Consider the following 18,408-nt stretch of genomic DNA (forward strand, 5'->3'; position numbering starts at 1 on the left):
CGGGGGGACCTAGTGAATGACCTGCAGAGAGCTGGGACCAAAGTAACAAAGCCTACCATCAGTAACACACTACGCCGCCAGGGACTCAAATCCTGCAGTGCCAGACGTGTCCCCCTGCTTAAGCCAGTACATGTCCAGGCCCGTCTGAAGTTTGCTAGAGAGCATTTGGATGATCCAGAAGAAGATTGGGAGAATGTCATATGGTCAGATGAAACCAAAATCTAACTTTTTGGTAAAAACTCAACTCGTCGTGTTTGGAGGACAAAGAATGCTGAGTTGCATCCAAAGAACACCATACCTACTGTGAAGCATGGGGGTGGAAACATCATGCTTTGGGGCTGTTTTTCTGCAAAGGGACCAGGACGACTGATCCGTGTAAAGGAAAGAATGAATGGGGCCATGTATCGTGAGATTTTGAGTGAAAACCTCCTTCCATCAGCAAGGGCATTGAAGATGAAACGTGGCTGGGTCTTTCAGCATGACAATGATCCCAAACACACCGCCCGGGCAACGAAGGAGTGGCTTCGTAAGAAGCATTTCAAGGTCCTGGAGTGGCCTAGCCAGTCTCCAGATCTCAACCCCATAGAAAATCTTTGGAGGGAGTTGAAAGTCTGTGATGCCCAGCAACAGCCCCAAAACATCACTGCTCTAGAGGAGATCTGCATGGAGGAATGGGCCAAAATACCAGCAACAGTGTGTGAAAACCTTGTGAAGACTTACAGAAAACGTTTGACCTCTGTCATTGCCAACAAAGGGTATATAACAAATCATTGAGATAAACTTTTGTTATTGACCAAATACTTATTTTCCACCATAATTTGCAAATAAATTCATTAAAAATCCTACAATGTGATTTTCTGGATTTTTTTTCTTCTCATTTTGTCTGTCATAGTTGAAGTGTACCTATGATGAAAATTACAGGCCTCTCTCATCTTTTTAAGTGGGAGAACTTGCACAATTGGTGGCTGACTAAATACTTTTTTGCCCCACTGTATGTGTGAGGTATAGGCCTACATTTAATGTGGTAATCATGTATTTTCTGCCAATTTGATTTTCAGACGCTGATTTCTGACCTATCATATTTTAAATATTTGCCCCAAAAGTACTGTACAGAATATGCATGCACAACTGAGACCTACGTTCGGATGAAATAAAAAATGTAGTCACTCCAGCTCATCATACTGAAGGACATATGTAGCATACTCTATCCTCTCAAAATGGAAGTATATCAAATAAAATTGGATTGGTCGCATACACATATTTAGCAGATGTTATTGCAGGTGTAGATATGTGTACATCTTTTTTCCTCTAGTGTAATTACAGTTGTAAACAAAATATGTAGCGCTCTTTTAAGTAAACACACACACACACACGCACACAAAGTAAACGCACACACACAGAGGCGCGCAGCATCACTGTGGAGTATGGTTATTTTATTCATCGACTTTTTCTGTATGTGTATTAGGCTACTCGGGGGCCAATCACAACACGGCTCTGTGTTTGAGCTGCACCATGCAGTCTGACTATTCTATTTTCAAGTCTTGCAAACGCAATTGAGGACCGACGACGCAAGGCGACATAAGTGCAATTGAGAATTATTCTTAACAAATTCAGCCTCTGTGTCGCTTAAGCTTTTAGGAAACTTTGGAGGGACATTTTTCTGAAAAGACCGCGGAACGCTTGCAGTGTGTGATGCACGGTATTTGTGGTAACCTATTCTTGACCACTCGTCTAATTATAATATAAATGTAATTTATTTTACTGCAAGTCCTCTCTTTGAAAAAAACGCGACAACTGCAAACGTTGCATCCCTGCGAGTCCACGTTTGGGAATTGTCACAAATTTGCGATAATCGGCTTGGCTTATTCACTCAGTCGATCCTGGGACATACGCGGTGTGGCTGGATGTTGCATGCGGGTCAATGAGCGCGAGGACAAAGTGCCTCCGAAGTCCCCAACTCCCCGACCTCTCTTACCTGATGCCGTGCATGATGATTGTCCTTGGAATACTTCTGAATGTCCTCAGTCATGGTAAGCGAAATTCGTTAGTCACTATAATATTGTTTATTTATTATGTAGTCAATTCTAAAGGGATGAAATATTACCCGGCGCATTTTGCACTAAATGTTCCCCTTGTTTAGAAAATCCAGTCTCTCCAAACTGTAATGCTGTAAAAGCCGTTATCAAAATTTCTAGTTCTCTGTCACTTTCCAAAATAGGGTTCAACCGATGGACAGTCGGTCTGGGGAGTGATTTTTTTCAAAGGCATCTCCAGGGATCCTAATAGCGTGCTTTTATTTCTAAATATAGCAGGTCATTGGTTCAGAAAGCACTCACTGGATGAGACAAAAAGTTAAACAGGCTACAATGGTTTTAGTTGACTTTTATAACAATTCTATGACAAATAGAATATTGACAATCCTTTATAATTAGACAATATTAATAATTTACAGTAGGCTAGGCCTAGTATTAGTTTTAAAGCGACATCAAAACTCTCACTTCAGCTCAATTCTCTATTTTAGGCAGGAAACTCCCGTTTTTAAAAATGTTTTTAATCAAAGCACTCAGAAGGATCAATATCGATAGTGTTTCATGTGTTTTCATGAAATTGCAATTCACACAAAGTTAAGAATTGCATGCAGCGTTGAATGTAGAATTGGATTCATGATCCCTATCCAAAATGAATTCTCTACTGAGGTCATTTTCATTTAGCATATTCATTTAGCACAGGAAACTCATGTATGTGTCCTCTCTTGCTATAGCTGACAACGGAGCTATATATTTAATCGCTGGTTCTATAAAATGTGTTGTAATCTTTCATACCAAGATTTTGTGACTAAAATTGAAGATCTTAAATCAACTCCCGAAGACATGCGAGAACATGAGACAGTATGATCTATGGATATCGATTCAGTTAAAACCATAGCTCGATGACATCATTTTGAAGGTCTTGTCCTGCTCTTACTACTTACACGACTAGAGTGGAAAAAGTGTTCTGCCTGGTCCTTTTACAGCTTTAATCTGCTTTTATGACTTGTTTTCCTGGCCATTCTTTTTTTACTGATACAGATAGAGCTCATCATGCTCTTACCCTAGTTAATTGTGATGTCATTGGAAAAACCACTGACCGCTCGTCCAAGACAAATTATCACAAAGGTGTGAACCAGAAGGCTGCTATCAAATGTAATGCATTCTGCCATGAGAGGCATGTTGTTGGAGCCTGTTGGTGTCAGACTTGATTCACCGGTACCACTTGCCATGCGGAAGCAGAGAGCACAGTCTATGGCTTGGGTGGTTGGAGTCTAATAATTTTCCAGGCCTTCCTTTCACAGAGGCTGATATAGAGATCTTGGATGGTAGTGAGCTCGGCCCCAGTGATGTACTGGGTTGTCCGCACCTCCCTCTGTATCACCATGTGATCGAGACTGGTGCTATTGCCATAAGCTGTGATGCAGCCAGTCAAGATGATCTCAATGGTACAGCTGAAGAACTTTTTGAGGATTTGAGGGCCCATGACAAACCTTTTCAACCTCCTGAGGGGGAAGAGGTGCTGTTGCATCTTCTACACGACTGAGTGAGTGTGTGTGGACCATTTTAAGTTCTTATTGATTTGAAGCTGTCGACCCGCTCCACTGCAGCCCCGTCGATGTGGAGGGGGGTGTGCTTGCCCCCCTGTTTTTTGTAGTCCACAATCAGCTCCTTGGTCTTACTGACGTTGAGGGAGAGGTTGTTGCTCCGGCCCCACACTGCCAGGTCACTGACCTCCTTCCTTTAAGCTCATTGTCGCCAGTGATCAGGCTCACCACCGTCGTGACGTCAGCAAACTTGATGATGGTGTTGGAGTCGTGGGTGAAAAGGGAGTACAGGTGGGGACTAAGCACACACCCCTGTGGGGCCTCCGTGTTCAGGCTCAGCGTGGCGGAGGTGATGTTGCCTACCTTCACCATCTGGAGACAGCCCGTCAGGGAGTCCAGGATCCATTTGCAGAGTTAGGTGTTCAGTCCCAGGTTCCTCAGCTTGTTGACGAGCTTGGAGGTGATAATGCTGAGCTGTAGTCAATGAACAGCATTCTAAAATAGGTATTCCTTTTATCTGGAACGGTGAGGGCTGTGTGGAGTGCAAATGAGATTGCGTCTATGGATCTGTAGGGATGGTATGCAAATTGGAGTGGGTCTAGGATGTCTGGGATGATGGAGTTGATGTGTGCTATAACCAGCCTCTCAAAGACCTTCATGATTACAGATGTGAGTGCTACAGGAGGGTAGCCATTGTTGCATGAAGCCTTAGAGTTCTTGGGGACAGGAATGATGGTGGTCATCTTAAAACATGTGGGGATTACAGACTGATACAAGGAGAGGTTGAAGATGACTGTGAATATACCTTCCAGCTGTTCTGTGTATGCTCTGAGAAAACACCCTGGAATACCAATCGGGCCCTGCGGTATTTATTTTATTAAAGACTTTGCTCACATCGGCCTCGGAGAGCGAGATCACCCAATCTTCTGGGTCGGTGGCGGCCCTCACACCCGCCATGATGTTGTTATTGTCAAAGTGTGCATAAAATGCATTGCATTTATCTGGTAGAGAGGCATGGTTGGGCAGATCACGGCTGGGTCTTCCTTTGTGATCCGTAATGGACTGTAGCCCCTGTCACATTCGGCGGGTGTCAGAGCCTGTGTAATAGGATTCCAACTTATTCCTATATATTCCGACACCGGTGCCCCCGCACATTGACTTTGTACCGGTACCCCATGTATATAGCCCCGCTATTGTTATTTACTGCTGCTCTTTAATTATTTGTTATTCTTATTTCTTACTTTTTAAAAGTATTTTCTTTAAACTGCATTGTTGGTTTGGGGCTTGTAAGTAAGCATTTCACTGTAAGGTCTACTACACCTGTTCTATTCGGGCACATGTGACAAATACAATTTTATTTGATGTTCCTCAACATTCACATATTTAAATCAGTGTATTTAAATTGCTGTGTTTGTTCAGGACGTTTCTCTTTGAATGATTGTCTTGAACGATGAACAATGTGGTTGTCATTGTTCATTGAGCTGTTCATCAGTCACCCTCTTACTTCTGACATCAATATAATAAAGTTAGAGGTATGCTAGAATCCCTCCAAAACAAAATGTGAGTCACCAGACCAAACAAAAAAGGAATAACTGTGTGCCTCTGCCCAGAAACGAATAAAGTGGCAAGAAGGTGTCCACATAGCAAGGACTACAATTAGCAGAAAGAACCTTAGGTCACTTTGAAGACTTGGACTCAATGTAATGACACTGGAGCACTCGATCGTCTTTACAATTGTTTTAATGGATCAGAGATTGACAGACAGCCATTTTGCTCCTGAGGCTGACCATTCTTCAGAATGGTCCAGACCCGTCATCTGCAATGTAGAGTTAATCCTGTCAGTTTCCCTGTGATGCCCATTTCTATCCCTGTCTGGTACCTACAAATTATATGGCAAGGGACATGCATAATCTAGTAGTACTATCAGTACTCAGCCACACCTCTCTACCACCTCAGACAGTACACGGTCAGAATAACACCACAACAACCTACTGTAAGTGTGCGTTGTCAATGTACCTACAAGTCAAACCTGTTACAGAATAAATCAGGAACACACACTGGTGCTGCTGTTGCTGCTTATGCTAGTCCATTGTATCCAATGACGACTTCCTTTGTTTTCATTTTTTTGTTAAACAGTAATCTATGAGCTCCTTTGTAACTGTAAAATCGAATCCATAAACGCCTTTGTCTATCGCAGACAGGGCATGTCAAATCTTGGTTTTGTGGGGCACACATACACACCGACACGATTACTTCACTGCTACCAGGAGCCATGTACAATCTGCACTTATCTCTGGAGATTGATACAAGAAATGATGTCACCTTTAAAAAGTGTCATCAACGACTTCTGGGAGACCACTAAGTCACAAACTGGGCCGCAGCTGGCGGTAATGTTGACATGATGTAAACGCAGATGTTTGAAAGTGACTTACCAGTGGAGAGGCAAAGACATGCAGTACAGTCAGGGAGTCAGTCGGTAGAGGGAACATTTGCATGTGTGTGTTTTGTTGATAACCTTGATTTGGAACACACTGTTGGTCTCCAGGAGCAGATGGCACAGAGCTCTATCCATGGTTGGGAGGGTAGCCCAGAGTGGGTGTGTCTGTCTGTGTGCCATTGTGTGTAAGCCTTGTGTGTGTCTTGCATTTGTATGTTTTTGTGTGTCTGTTTTCTTAGATACGTTTTGCCCTCATTGCATGTATATAATTGTGCACATCACATCTTTGGCCTAGGTGAGCATGGGTGTGTTCTTGTGACTTTGTACCAGTATTTGGCTGTGTTCATCAAATTTGTTCCCCACAAGATGCACCCCTCGTCCCCTGCACTGTCAAGGGTATGTCTTGACCGGTCTTATTAAATACTTACAGGAGCACAAGACAAACTTCCACACATCCCAGTAGATTACATTTATTTTCATGTTTCCTTCCATCTGACTAATCAATGCATATGTCCTTCTCTTTTTAAGACTGTTCTAAGGAACACAAAGATAAGGAGAGATTATTTCTGCTATCATCCTGTTACCCTTCCTCTTATCCCCGTCCCTTTATCTTCATCCTTCCATTTTTGTTTGTCAGCATGAAGAAGTGAATGAGGTCATCCCTTGCCGTTTTGACTTTTGCCTGTAAAAGGGAATTGATTATCAATGATTTCAAGATTCATTCATATTTCATCATACTTATGATTCAGGTCAAAATAACGAAACAAATTATCTACCTTTGTGTATGTGGGAGCCTTCAGATTTAATTACTTGACTTGGATATTCTATTTGAAACAAAATAACTCAACTCACACCCTAGATATTTGGGGCTTGCTATATGCCGATTTTTATACACTGCTCAAAAAAATAAAGGGAACACTTAAACAACACAATGTAACTCCAAGTCAATCACACTTCTGTGAAATCAAACTGTCCACTTAGGAAGCAACACCGATTGACAATAAATTTCACATGCTGTTGTGCAATTGGAATAGACAAAAGGTGGAAATTATAGGCAATTAGCAAGACACCCCCCAAAACAGGAGTGATTCTGCAGGTGGTGACCACAGACCACTTCTCAGTTCCTATGCTTCCTCCCTGATGTTTTGGTCACTTTTGAATGCTGGCGGTGCTCTCACTCTAGTGGTAGCATGAGACGGAGTCTACAACCCACACAAGTGGCTCAGGTAGTGCAGTTCATCCAGGATGGCACATCAATGCGAACTGTGGCAAAAAGGTTTGCTGTGTCTGTCAGCGTAGTGTCCAGAGCATGCAGGCGCTACCAGGAGACAGGCCAGTACATCAGGAGACGTGGAGGAGGCCGTAGGAGGGCAACAACCCAACAACCCATAATGAAACATGTTCAATTTGGTTTAAATAATGCAAAAACACAGTGTTGGAGAAGAAAGTAAAAGTGCAATATGTGCCATGTAACAAAAGCTGTCCAAAAGTTCCTTGCTCAGAACAAATGAAAGCTGGTGGTTCCTTTTAACATGAGTCTTCAATATTCCCAGTTAAGAAGTTTTATGTTGTAGTTATTATAGGAATTAAAGGACTATTTCTCTCTATACCATTTGTATTTCATATGCCTTTGACTATTGGATGTTCTTATAGGCACCATAGTATTGTATTGTATTTATAAACACACAGAAATACGAGCCTTAAGTCATTAATATGGTAAAATCCGGAAACTATCATTTAGAAAACAAAACGTTTATTCTTTCAGTGAAATATGGAACCGTTCCGTATTTTATCGAATGGGTGGTATCCATAAGACTAAATATTGCTCTTACATTGCACAACCTTCAATGTTATGTCATAATTATGTACAATTCTGGCAAATTAATTACTGTCTTTGGTAGGAAGAAATGGTCTTCACACAGTTCGCAACAAGCCAGGTGGCCCAAACTGCTGCACAGAACGCAAGAGAAGTGACACAATTTCCCTAGTTAATATTGCCTGCTAACATGAATTTCTTTTCACTAAATATGCAGGTTTAAAAAATATACTTGTGTATTGATTTTAAGAAAGGCATTGATGTTTATGGTTAGGTACACTAGTGCAACGACATTGCTTTTTTCGCGAATGCGCTTGTTAAATCATCACCCGTTTCGCGAAGTAGGTTGTGATTTGATGATAAATTAACAGGCACCGCATTGATTATTTGCAACGCAGGACAAGCTAGTTAAACTAGTAATATCATCAACCATGTGTAGTTAACTAGTGATTATGTTAAGATTGATTGTTTTTTATAAGATAAGTTTAATGCTAGCTAGCAACTTGCCTTGGCTCCTTGCTGCACTCGCGTAACAGGTGGTCAGCTTGCCACGCAGTCTGCTCGTGAAGTGTAATGTAATTGGCCGTAATCGGTGTCCAAAAATGCAGATTACCGATTGGTATGAAAATTTCAAATCGGCCCTAATTAATCTGCCATGGTCGGAGTCATTTTTACACCATTTGTTTTTACCATAGGGGATTTTAAAAACACTTAAAATAAGGGCTGTGTTTTGTGTAGTCTTACCCTGGCGTGACGTTTTGATAACCATGTAAATCTCTCTCGGACAACGTGACTTTTATCAATAAACAGTTGAAGTCGGATGTTTACATACACCTTAGCCAAATACATTTAAACTCAGTTTTTCACAATTCCTGACATTTAATCCAAGTAAAAATACCTTGTCTTAGGTCAGTTAGGATCACCACTTTATTTTGCTTCTACACCTGCATTGCTTGCTGTTTGGGGTTTTAGGCTGGGTTTCTGTACAGCACTTCGAGATATTAGCTGATGTACGAAGGGCTATATAAAATAAACTTGATTTGATTTGATTTTAAGAATGTGAAATGTCAGAATAATAGTAGAGAGAATGATTTATTTCAGCTTTTATTTCTTCACATCACATTCCCAGTGGGTCAGAAGTGTACATACTCTCAATTAGTATTTGGTGGAATTGCCTTTAAATTGTTTAACTTGGGTCAAACGTTTCGGGTAGCCTTCCACAAGCTTCCCACAATAAGTTGGGTGAATTTTTGCCCCTTCCTCCTGACAGAGTTGCTGTAACTGAGTCAGGTTTGTAGGTCTCCTTGCTCGCACACACTTTTCCAGTTCTGCCCACACATCTTCTATATGATTGAGGTCAGGGCTTTGTGATGGCCACTCCAATACCTTGACTTTGTTGTCCTTAAGCCATTTTGCCACAACTTTGGAAGTATGCACGGGGTCATTGTCCAATTGGAAGACCCATTTGCGACCAAGCTTTAACTTCCTGACTTATGTCTTGAGATGTTGTTTCAATATATCCACAACATTTTGCTTCCTCATGATGCCATCTATTTTGTGAAGTTCCCCAGTCCCTCCTGCAGAAAAGCACCCCCACAACATGATGCTGCCACCCCTGTGCCTCACGGTTGGGATGGTGTTCTTCGGCTTGCAAGCTTCCCCCTTTTTCCTCCAAACATAACGATGGTCATTATGGCCAAACAGTTGTATTTTTGTTTCATCAGACCAGAGGACATTTCTCCAAAAAAGTATAATCTTTGTCCCCTTGTGCAGTTGCAAACCGTAGTCTGGCTTTATTGTGGCAGTGGCTTCTTCCTTGCTGAGCGGCCTTTCAGGTTATGTCGATATAGGACTCGTTTACTGTGGATATAGATACTTTTGTACCTGTTTCCTCCAGCATCTTCACAAGGTCATTTGCTGTTGTTCTGGGATTGTTTGGCACTTTTTGACCACCAAAGTACGTTCATCTCTAGGACACAGAACGCGTCTACTTCTTGAGCGGTATGACGGCTGCGTGGTCCCATGGTGTTTATACTTGCGTACTATTGTTTGTACAGATGAATGTGGTACCTTCAGGCGTGGGAAATTGCTCCCAAGGATGAACCAGACTTGTGGAGGTCCTCAATTTCTTTTCTGAGGTCTTGGCTGATTTCTTTTGATTTTCCCATGATGTCAAACAAAGAGGCACTGAGTTTGAAGCTAGGCCTTGAAATACATCCACAGGTACACCTCCAATTGACTCAGATGATGTCAATTAGCCTATCAGAAGCTTCTAAAGCCATGACATAATTTTCTGGAATTTTCCAAGCTGTTTAAAGGCACAGTCAACTTAGTGTATTTAAACTTCTGACCCACTGGAATTGTGATACAGTGAATTGTAAGTTAAATAATCTGTCTGTAAACAATTATTGGGAAAATTACTTGTGTCATGCACAAAGTAGATGTCCTAACCGACTTGCAAACTATAGTTTGTTAACAAGACATTTGTGGGGTGGTTGAAAAACGAGTTTGAATGACTCCAACCTAAGTGTATGTAAACGTCCAACTTCAATTTTATTCACACAGAGAGAGAGAGTAGCACAAACACCAGACGGTGCTGCAAAGTATTGGAAAATTAGAATGGGTTGCACCTCCATCACTTGGTTATGTCCTTGCCATTGTTATCAACATTACACAGATGCCGTAGCCACATTGATGTCCAAAAGTAGACTGGGAGCTGATGACTTTGAACTGGAGTTAATGACTGTTTCGCCCAATGATGTCGTCAAGTCACTAAACCTTGGTTCCGAATCGAGTCCCAAGTCACCTTTGCTCGAGTTCAAGTCCGAGTCACCAATGGTCGAGTCACGAGTCGACAAACCCTATGGCTGAAGTCCGAGTCCCAGTGTTCGAGTCCTTGTCCAAGTGCTTAAGTCTGAGTCACTGGGTCCACATCAACTCAAAATAAAGTTATTTACCCAGTCAGATATAGTGTAATGGCAAGAGGAATTTGGTCAATACATTTTTTTGGGGGATCCCTTTTCCTTTCTTTCTGTACCATCAAATGTTTGCATAAAGGCTACTGGAAATGGTACCAGGGCCACGTTCAGTTGCAAAATAATCTTCAACATTGCAGATGGAAATACTATGAATAGAACCAATGTTATTTCTTATTCAACATGTCAGAGAGGCATGTTGGTTCTACATAGCATATTTCTATCTGAACGTTCCAAAACTTTGCATCCTAGTGAATGCCCCGCCCCCCAAGTTATTACATATAGCTAGGAGGTGGAGCCGGAGCGAAGCCTGTGTGCCGGTCTGCCTACACTCATTGTTTGTTCCCCCGCAGCTCACCAGCTGATGTAGGCTGTGTGTGGTATGTGGCGTGTCCTTCCCACTGCTGAACAAAACTGTGCTGTGCACATGTGCTGCTAATATTAATTCTGATTATCACTACTGTCCTGTACACTTAGTCAGAATTTAGTCACAGAGATCATTTTGTCTCGTCTCGTTTCAGGTAACTGACCTTTCTGGGTCTATTCAGTTAGTTCCCAGATAGCACATTAGGTTCCTTGGAAGTTGTGGCGTGTTTTAGGTTTTGGGTATCCCATTGGTTCTTGGAACAAAGCCTTAAGTTTCCTGAAAGGTAAAATGAAAAACGAAAACAAAAATGATGGTTATTTGAAGGTTTGAACTTTTAGGAAACGTTCTGTTGAAGTATTGAAATACCAAGATTTTTTGTTGTTGTCAATTTCCTTGAATGTAATGAGAATAGTCCAAAGCCAAGCAACTATCCTGCACCATTCCCAGGAAGTTGTGGGAAGGATGTATGCAAAATAACCATAGGACAACTACGCTCTCACCACTCTCTCACCAACATATGCTTCTCAGAACGTTATGTGTAAGCTGGGTTATAGTCTCGTCGATTTCCCCCGAAAAATAGGTGTTTGATGAATACTCTATTTTTGTTGATGAATTAACAGTGCCAAGGTGGCATTCCAAATTTATTCAGCCACTTTAGGAAGTAGAGGCACTGCTGCCCCCTCTTGACAAGAGTGGTGGTATTGTTGGTCCATGTCAAGTCCTTGGTGATGTGGACTCCAAGGACCTTAAAACTGCTGACTCTCTCTCCTGCATTCCCATCGGTGTGTTTCCTTCTCTGCTTCCTGGAGTAAACAATCAACAATCAACTTTGTTTTGCTAACGTTGAAGGTGGGGTTGTTGTCCTGGCACCACAATGCCAGTTCACTTGCCTCCTCTCTATAGGCTGACTCGTCATTGTTGTTATCAGGCCTACAACCATGGTGTTGTCAGCAAACTTGATGATGGAGTCGGTGTCATGCAAAGCCATGCAGTTGTGGGTGAACAGGGAGTGAGGACACACCCCTCGGGGGCCCCTGTGTTACGATTCAATGTGGAGGGGGCGTTGTTGCAGATCCTCACAGCCTGTGGTCTTCCCGTCAGGAAGTCCCGGATCCAGTTGCAGAGGGTGGTGTCCAGACCCAGGGCTCTGAGCTTGGTGTCGAGCTTGGAGGGAACAATTGTGTTGAATGCTGAACTGTAGTCAATGAACAGCACTCTCACATACTGTAGGTGTCCCTCTTGTCCAGATGTGTTAGAACCGTATGAATAGCGATGGAAATGGCATCTTCCGTGGATCTGTTGGAGTGGTAGGCAAATTGGAGTGGGTCCAATGTGCCTCAAAGCACTTCATGATGACCGGGGGGAATGCAACGGCGCGATAGTCATTTGGGCATGCCACCTTGGTTTTCTTGGGCACTGGGACGATGGTGGTCTCCTTGAAGCAAGTGGGGACTACAGCCTGGGACAGGGACAGGTTGAAGATGTCCGAGAAGACGCTTGCCAGCTGGTCAGCACGCGGCCAGGGATGCCATCTGGGCTGGCAGCTTTTTGAGTATAAACTATTTTTAGAGTTTTCCTCAAGTCGGCCTCAGAGAGCGATAACACCTCGTCGTCCGGAGCAGCGAGCGCCTTCCTGGATGGCTTGGTATTGTCTGCATCAAAGAGAGCATAGAATGTGCTTAAGTGGGCACAACACTGCTGGATTTGCCTTTGTAGTCCATGCCAGTCTGTAGTCCTTGCCACATGTGTCCCGTCAGGAGTCTGAGTTGTTGAAGAAGTTTGAGTTTATATTGCCTTTTTGTGTCCCCAATGGATTTGCGGAGCTCGTACCTGCTTGTCTTGAACGCGTCACGCGCCACCGAGTCATCGAGGTTCTTTCTGCTGACTTTGAATGCTGTACTATGGGCTCGCAGCACTGATTTCTCCATTCATCCAGGGTTTTTGGTTTTGGTTGGTCCGGATTGTTATTGTGGGTACAACATAATCAATGCATTTTCTAAAGAAGCCAGTTATTGACTATGTATATTCCTCAATGTTGATCAATGAGTCCTGGGCGGATTAATCTTTGAAAACAATTCCAGTCAATGTTCTCATAACAGTCCTGCAGATTTGAGTCTACCTCTGTCCAGCGCCTCACTATTCTTTGTGTTGGTGGCTCCCTCTTGAGTTGCTGCTTGTAAGCAGGGAGTAGGAACCGAGAGGCGTGATCTGATTGGCCGAAGTGGGAACGGGGAACAGCTTTCTACGCGTCCGGGATCAAATCAAACGTTATTTGTTACATGCTTCGTAAAACAACAGGTGTAGACTAACAGTGAAATGCTTACTTACGGGTCCTTTTTCAACAATGCAGAGTTAAAGATAACCAAAAAATGTAATAATGACAGGAGGAATAAATACACAGTGAATAAAGAATAACAATGACAAGTAAAAAACATGGCTATACAGGAAGGTTTTCAGTCCCAGGGTCCTGAGCTTGGTGATGAGCTTGGAGGGGACTACGGTGTTAAATGTTGATTTGTAGTCAATGAACAGCATTCTTAAATAGGTATTCATTTTGTCCAGGTGGGCGAGGGCAGTGTGGGGTACAATATAGATTTGTACTCCACACTGTGGATATGTTGGGGCTGTATGCGAATTGGAATGGGTACAGGGTGTCTGGGATGATGGTGTTGATGTGAGCCATGACCAGTGGTTCAAAGCATTTCATGGCTATAGTTGTGAGTGCTATGGGGCAATAGTCATTTAGCCAGGTTACCTTGGCATTCATGGGCACGGGGACTCCCGTAGTCTGCTTGAAACAAGTTGGTTTTACAGACCAGTTGAAGGATAGGTTGAAAATGTCAGTGAAGACACTTGTCAGTTACCTCTAAGGTATGCGTCCTGGTATTCCATCTGGCCCCATGGCCTTGTGAATGTTAACCCGTTTAAAGGTCTTATTCACATTGGCCATGGTGAGCAAGATCACACAGTCTTTCTGGATCAGCTGGTGATCTCCAGCATGGTTCAGGGTTGCTTGCCTCGAAGCGAGCATAGAAGGCATTTTGTTAATCTTGTAGGCTTGCGTCGCTTGGCATCCCAGGGCTGTTTCCCTTTGTAAGCTGTGATAGTTTGCAAGACCTGACATATCCATTGAGCGTCAAAGCCGGTGTAGCAGGATTCAATCTTAGTCCTATATTGATGCTTTGCCTGTTTGAGGGCACGTCGGAAGTCGCTCCTTGAAAGCGACAGCTCGAGCCTTTAGCTCAGTGCGGATGTTGCCTGTAATCAATGGCTTCTGGTTGGGGTATGTACGTCACTTTGGGGACAATGTCATCGATGCACTTATTAATGAAGCCGGTGACTGATGTGGTAAACTCCTCAATGTTATCAATGTTATATTCCAGTCTGCCTTGCCTGCCTCTTTTTTCCCTGCCGCTTCCTCTTTTGAGTCCCGGATCATATTCCAGTCTGTGTAAGTGAAACAGTCCGGTAGCTTAGCATCCGCTTCATCGAACCACTTCTGTATTGAGCGTGTTACTGGAACTTCTTGTTTGAGTTTTTCTTGTAAGCAGGAAACTGGAGGATAGAGTTATGGTCTGATTTGTCAAATGGAGGGCCTTGTATGTGTTTCTGTGTGTGGAGTAAAGGTGATCCAGAGTTTTGTCAACTGTAGTTGCACAGTTAACATGCTGGTAGAAATGAGGTAAAAATGAGGTAAAACAGATTTCAGTTTCCCTGCATTAAAATCACAGGCCACGAATAACGCAGCCTCTCAATGTGCATTTTCTTCTTTGCTTATGGTCCTGTACAGCTCGTAGAGTGCGGTAATAGTGCCAGCATCAGTTTGTGGTGGTAAATAGACAGACAGTTATGAAAAATATAGATGAAAACTATCTTGGTAAATAGTATAGTCTGCAGCTTATCATGAGGTATTCTTACTCAGGCAAGCAAAAACTTGAGACTTCCTTTATATTAGAGATTGTGCACCAGCTGTTTTTAACAGAGACACACCCCTCCTCCCTTCGTCTTACCCAAGTCTGCCATCTGGTCTTGACGATGCATAGAAAAACCAGCGAGATGTATATTCATGTCCTCGTTCAACCAACACTCTGAGAAACACATGATATTACAGTTTTTCAGGTCCCGTTGATAGGATAGTCTCGAACGGAGATCATCCAGTTTGTACTCCAGCAACTGCATGTTCGCCAACAGAACAGAGGGCAATGGCGGTCTATTTGTTCACCGATGTAGTCTCATCAGGATGCTGCCTTGCCTGCCTCTTTTCGCTGCCGCTTCCTCTTTTGAGTCCCGGGGATCTGGTCTGGAGTAAACAGAACGTCCAGATCTGCAGACTCGTTGAAGTACACATTTTCATCCAAATTGAGGTTAGTGATTGCTGTTCTGATTTCCAGATGCTTTTTTCGGTCATAGGAAATGATGGCGGAGACATTATGTACAACAAAACTTACGATCAGCGTAAAACCCCCTCACAAAATAGCAGAATTGGTCAGTAGCCCGTAAGATGGCTGCTATCTACTGCAGTGCCATCTCGTTATGTTTGTATACACATGGTCCAGTACGTTGTTTCCTCTCGTGGGGCACATGTTGGCTGGGCGGTATAGCGTATATTACAATATACCGGTATTGATGCACGGACCGGTTTAGGCTTTTACTTTACCTTCTATAACGGTATTTCAATATTTGGTTTGTTGAATGTGATACGCCTGTGTAATGTCAGTTTTTAGAGTTTAATTCGTGTGCTAGTTGATTCATCTTTCTCTGTCTCCTCCTACTGCATGTCGACTCACACACCAAGCCCTGCCCGCTGTCACTGAAGGAGAGAGCAGTTGCTCGACCCTGGAGTCACTTTATTGACGTTCACTCTGCAAAGGTCAGATAGATGCAACTAGATGTTGGTGACATACTGCTTTGCACAAGCGTTCTATAATTACTCTATTAGTTTGTGTATCTTACTGTCTGCAAACTACTGTCTGTTAGTTTGTCTTTTCTTAGCAAGATGTGGCTAAAATAAGTATTGTTAGCCGCCAATGCTAATTGCTAGTTAGCAGGCTAGCTAGCTAGCTTGCTATATTTACTAAGAGTCAGATCAAATATGGCTCTCTAATACAGCCTGGTACCAGTGCCCGTGTAGGCCTAGATAAGCATGTTGTCTGTGCAACGGTATCTTCTAAATCAAGAGGAATAGGCGAATCATGAATATGTTAGCTAGCTACATGAGGTAAGAAAACATGTAATGTAACATCTAATTAGGGTCACCTGAAAACACTGACCTACCCTGTCAATAATTCCTCCCTGGCTTATTAATTAATTGTCACGTCAAACAACAATGCACTATATTCCAACTTTAGAATTAGAATAATCATTCTATTTCCATGAGTCCAACAGTTCACCATTTAACTAGGCCTAGATGTTTTGCCCATATCATGCAGCCCTGCAAGACACATAATGTAAATGATAACAAAGTGCAGGAAATGCAGAAATTGCTGAAAATGCTGAAAAATAGTTTTTGTTTGAAGTTAGATTTAACAGTATAAAACAATCAGAATAGAGAAAGCCCCATTGAAATCACATATAATGTATGTGTTGCCACCCTAGGGTCATGAACTACTCATAAATCATATTTAGAACTTTAGTTATTCAAAAACATGCCATAACGTCAAAAACTTGAAATATATTGTGTATGATATTTTGGTCATATCACCCAGCCCTACATGTTGGTGATATTTTGCAATAAATTGCTTTAAACTTGCTTGGTTAAAATCTCCCGCGACAATGATGTATGCTTCTGGGTGAGAGAATTTTTGCTGGCTAATGTTCTTGTACAGTTCGCTGATTGCCGTCTTGATATTTTCTAGTGGCAGTATGTACACAGCTGTGATAATAACACGCGAATTCCCTCCGCTCATAGTGGGTCTGCATTTTAGCTATTTTTGACCATTTTAATTGAAAACAATCATAGTAGGGTACTTAATTGTGATTTGATATTTAGATGAAAACGGCTGCATTGGACATTTAAACTTCAAATACACTACAAGTAAAAAATGCAGGGAAGTTATCCTGCAATAGGGTGATCAAATTAAGATCCTACACCTGTATTAGAGGAGACTGGGGGCAATTGTAAATTGTTTTGTCTTTTACTCCATTGCTCAAAGACCACTTCAGCTAAGCCAGCAATTTTTTTATATAAGAAACTTACATCTGTCTCCTAATCATTTATAGGTCTGTAAACAAGACAGTTGGATCTAATGTTGCACGGTATACCAAAACTTCGGTACCTTTTCGATACTATAACATGGGAAAAACGGTTCGGTACTACAATTTCTGTTACTTTCTGTACTTCTGTCAAATGTGTCTCATGGATCACGTCTGTCTATTAGCACAGCCGATGACCCAGTTATAGTGCACCGTGCCTGCTCCATTTAGCCTGCACTGGGTGTCTGGGCTGCATCATGAGCTAATCCCCACATGAGCTAATCCCCGCTGCACAGAAGTTAACACACTTGAATAATGCAACACGGCATGTAGAAACAGTTAATTGCTGTTTGCAAAACACTTTACAATGCAAGAAGATACCAGTAGCTTCCAGCTTTGTAGGATAACTTTCCTTGGTAGTTCACAGCTGAAGCGAACATAAATTCACTACCCAGGTAGGCCTGTTATGATGACCGGTGACCATATTACTGTCACGCAGGCGGTCACAAGTCATGATGGCAGTCAAATTCCATGTGACCGACCGTTTAGTCACGGTAATTAGGCTTCTCCAAGCTCTGATGCTCCTTATGGTTATTAGTAGCCTACCAAACGTGATAACTGCCTGATACTCAGCACTATATTGTCCCTCTAATCACTCTGACATCAATGTAAATGTAATTGAAAATCTAATCAAACACCTCCTGAGTGCCCATGACCTCATGTTGCGCAACATTTCTATAGGCTATACAATTGCGTGAGAAAAGAGAGCGATGGCCTCTATTCAAAAGAGTAGGATCCCATCAGTTTTCTTTAGGTTACACCTACTATATTTATTTCCCAACTTTCCTAATATTAAGCACATTGGTTCGCTTTACAACAGGTGTATAGCTTACCTGGCTGGCATGAAAATGAACCACGGGATAGAGACCTCCATTCGCTATGTAAGTGCATAGATGACATGTATTTTTTCCCCCTGCCCGTTTCCAGACAGGTGCATGATAATGATCCGTTCTAAATCAAGACAAATGTCACACATATTGTAATGAA

At 42.4% G+C, this 18,408-nt stretch overlaps 1 protein-coding gene across 1 annotated transcript in view; it reads left to right on the forward strand.

Moving 5' to 3' along the window:
* The first annotated feature begins 1,463 nt into the window (after nucleotides 1-1,463).
* LOC129869037 (GDNF family receptor alpha-4-like) overlaps nucleotides 1,464-18,408 on the forward strand; it is a 50,259-nt gene continuing 33,314 nt past the window's right edge. Inside the window, exon 1 of the mRNA XM_055943487.1 lies at nucleotides 1,464-2,030. Coding sequence (XP_055799462.1) covers nucleotides 1,922-2,030 — 109 coding nt within the window. The 5' untranslated portion in view covers nucleotides 1,464-1,921. The remainder of the gene's footprint in view (nucleotides 2,031-18,408) is intronic.

Source organism: Salvelinus fontinalis, chromosome 13 (genome assembly GCF_029448725.1).
Source record: "Salvelinus fontinalis isolate EN_2023a chromosome 13, ASM2944872v1, whole genome shotgun sequence".
Classification (NCBI taxonomy): Eukaryota; Metazoa; Chordata; class Actinopteri; order Salmoniformes; family Salmonidae; genus Salvelinus; species Salvelinus fontinalis.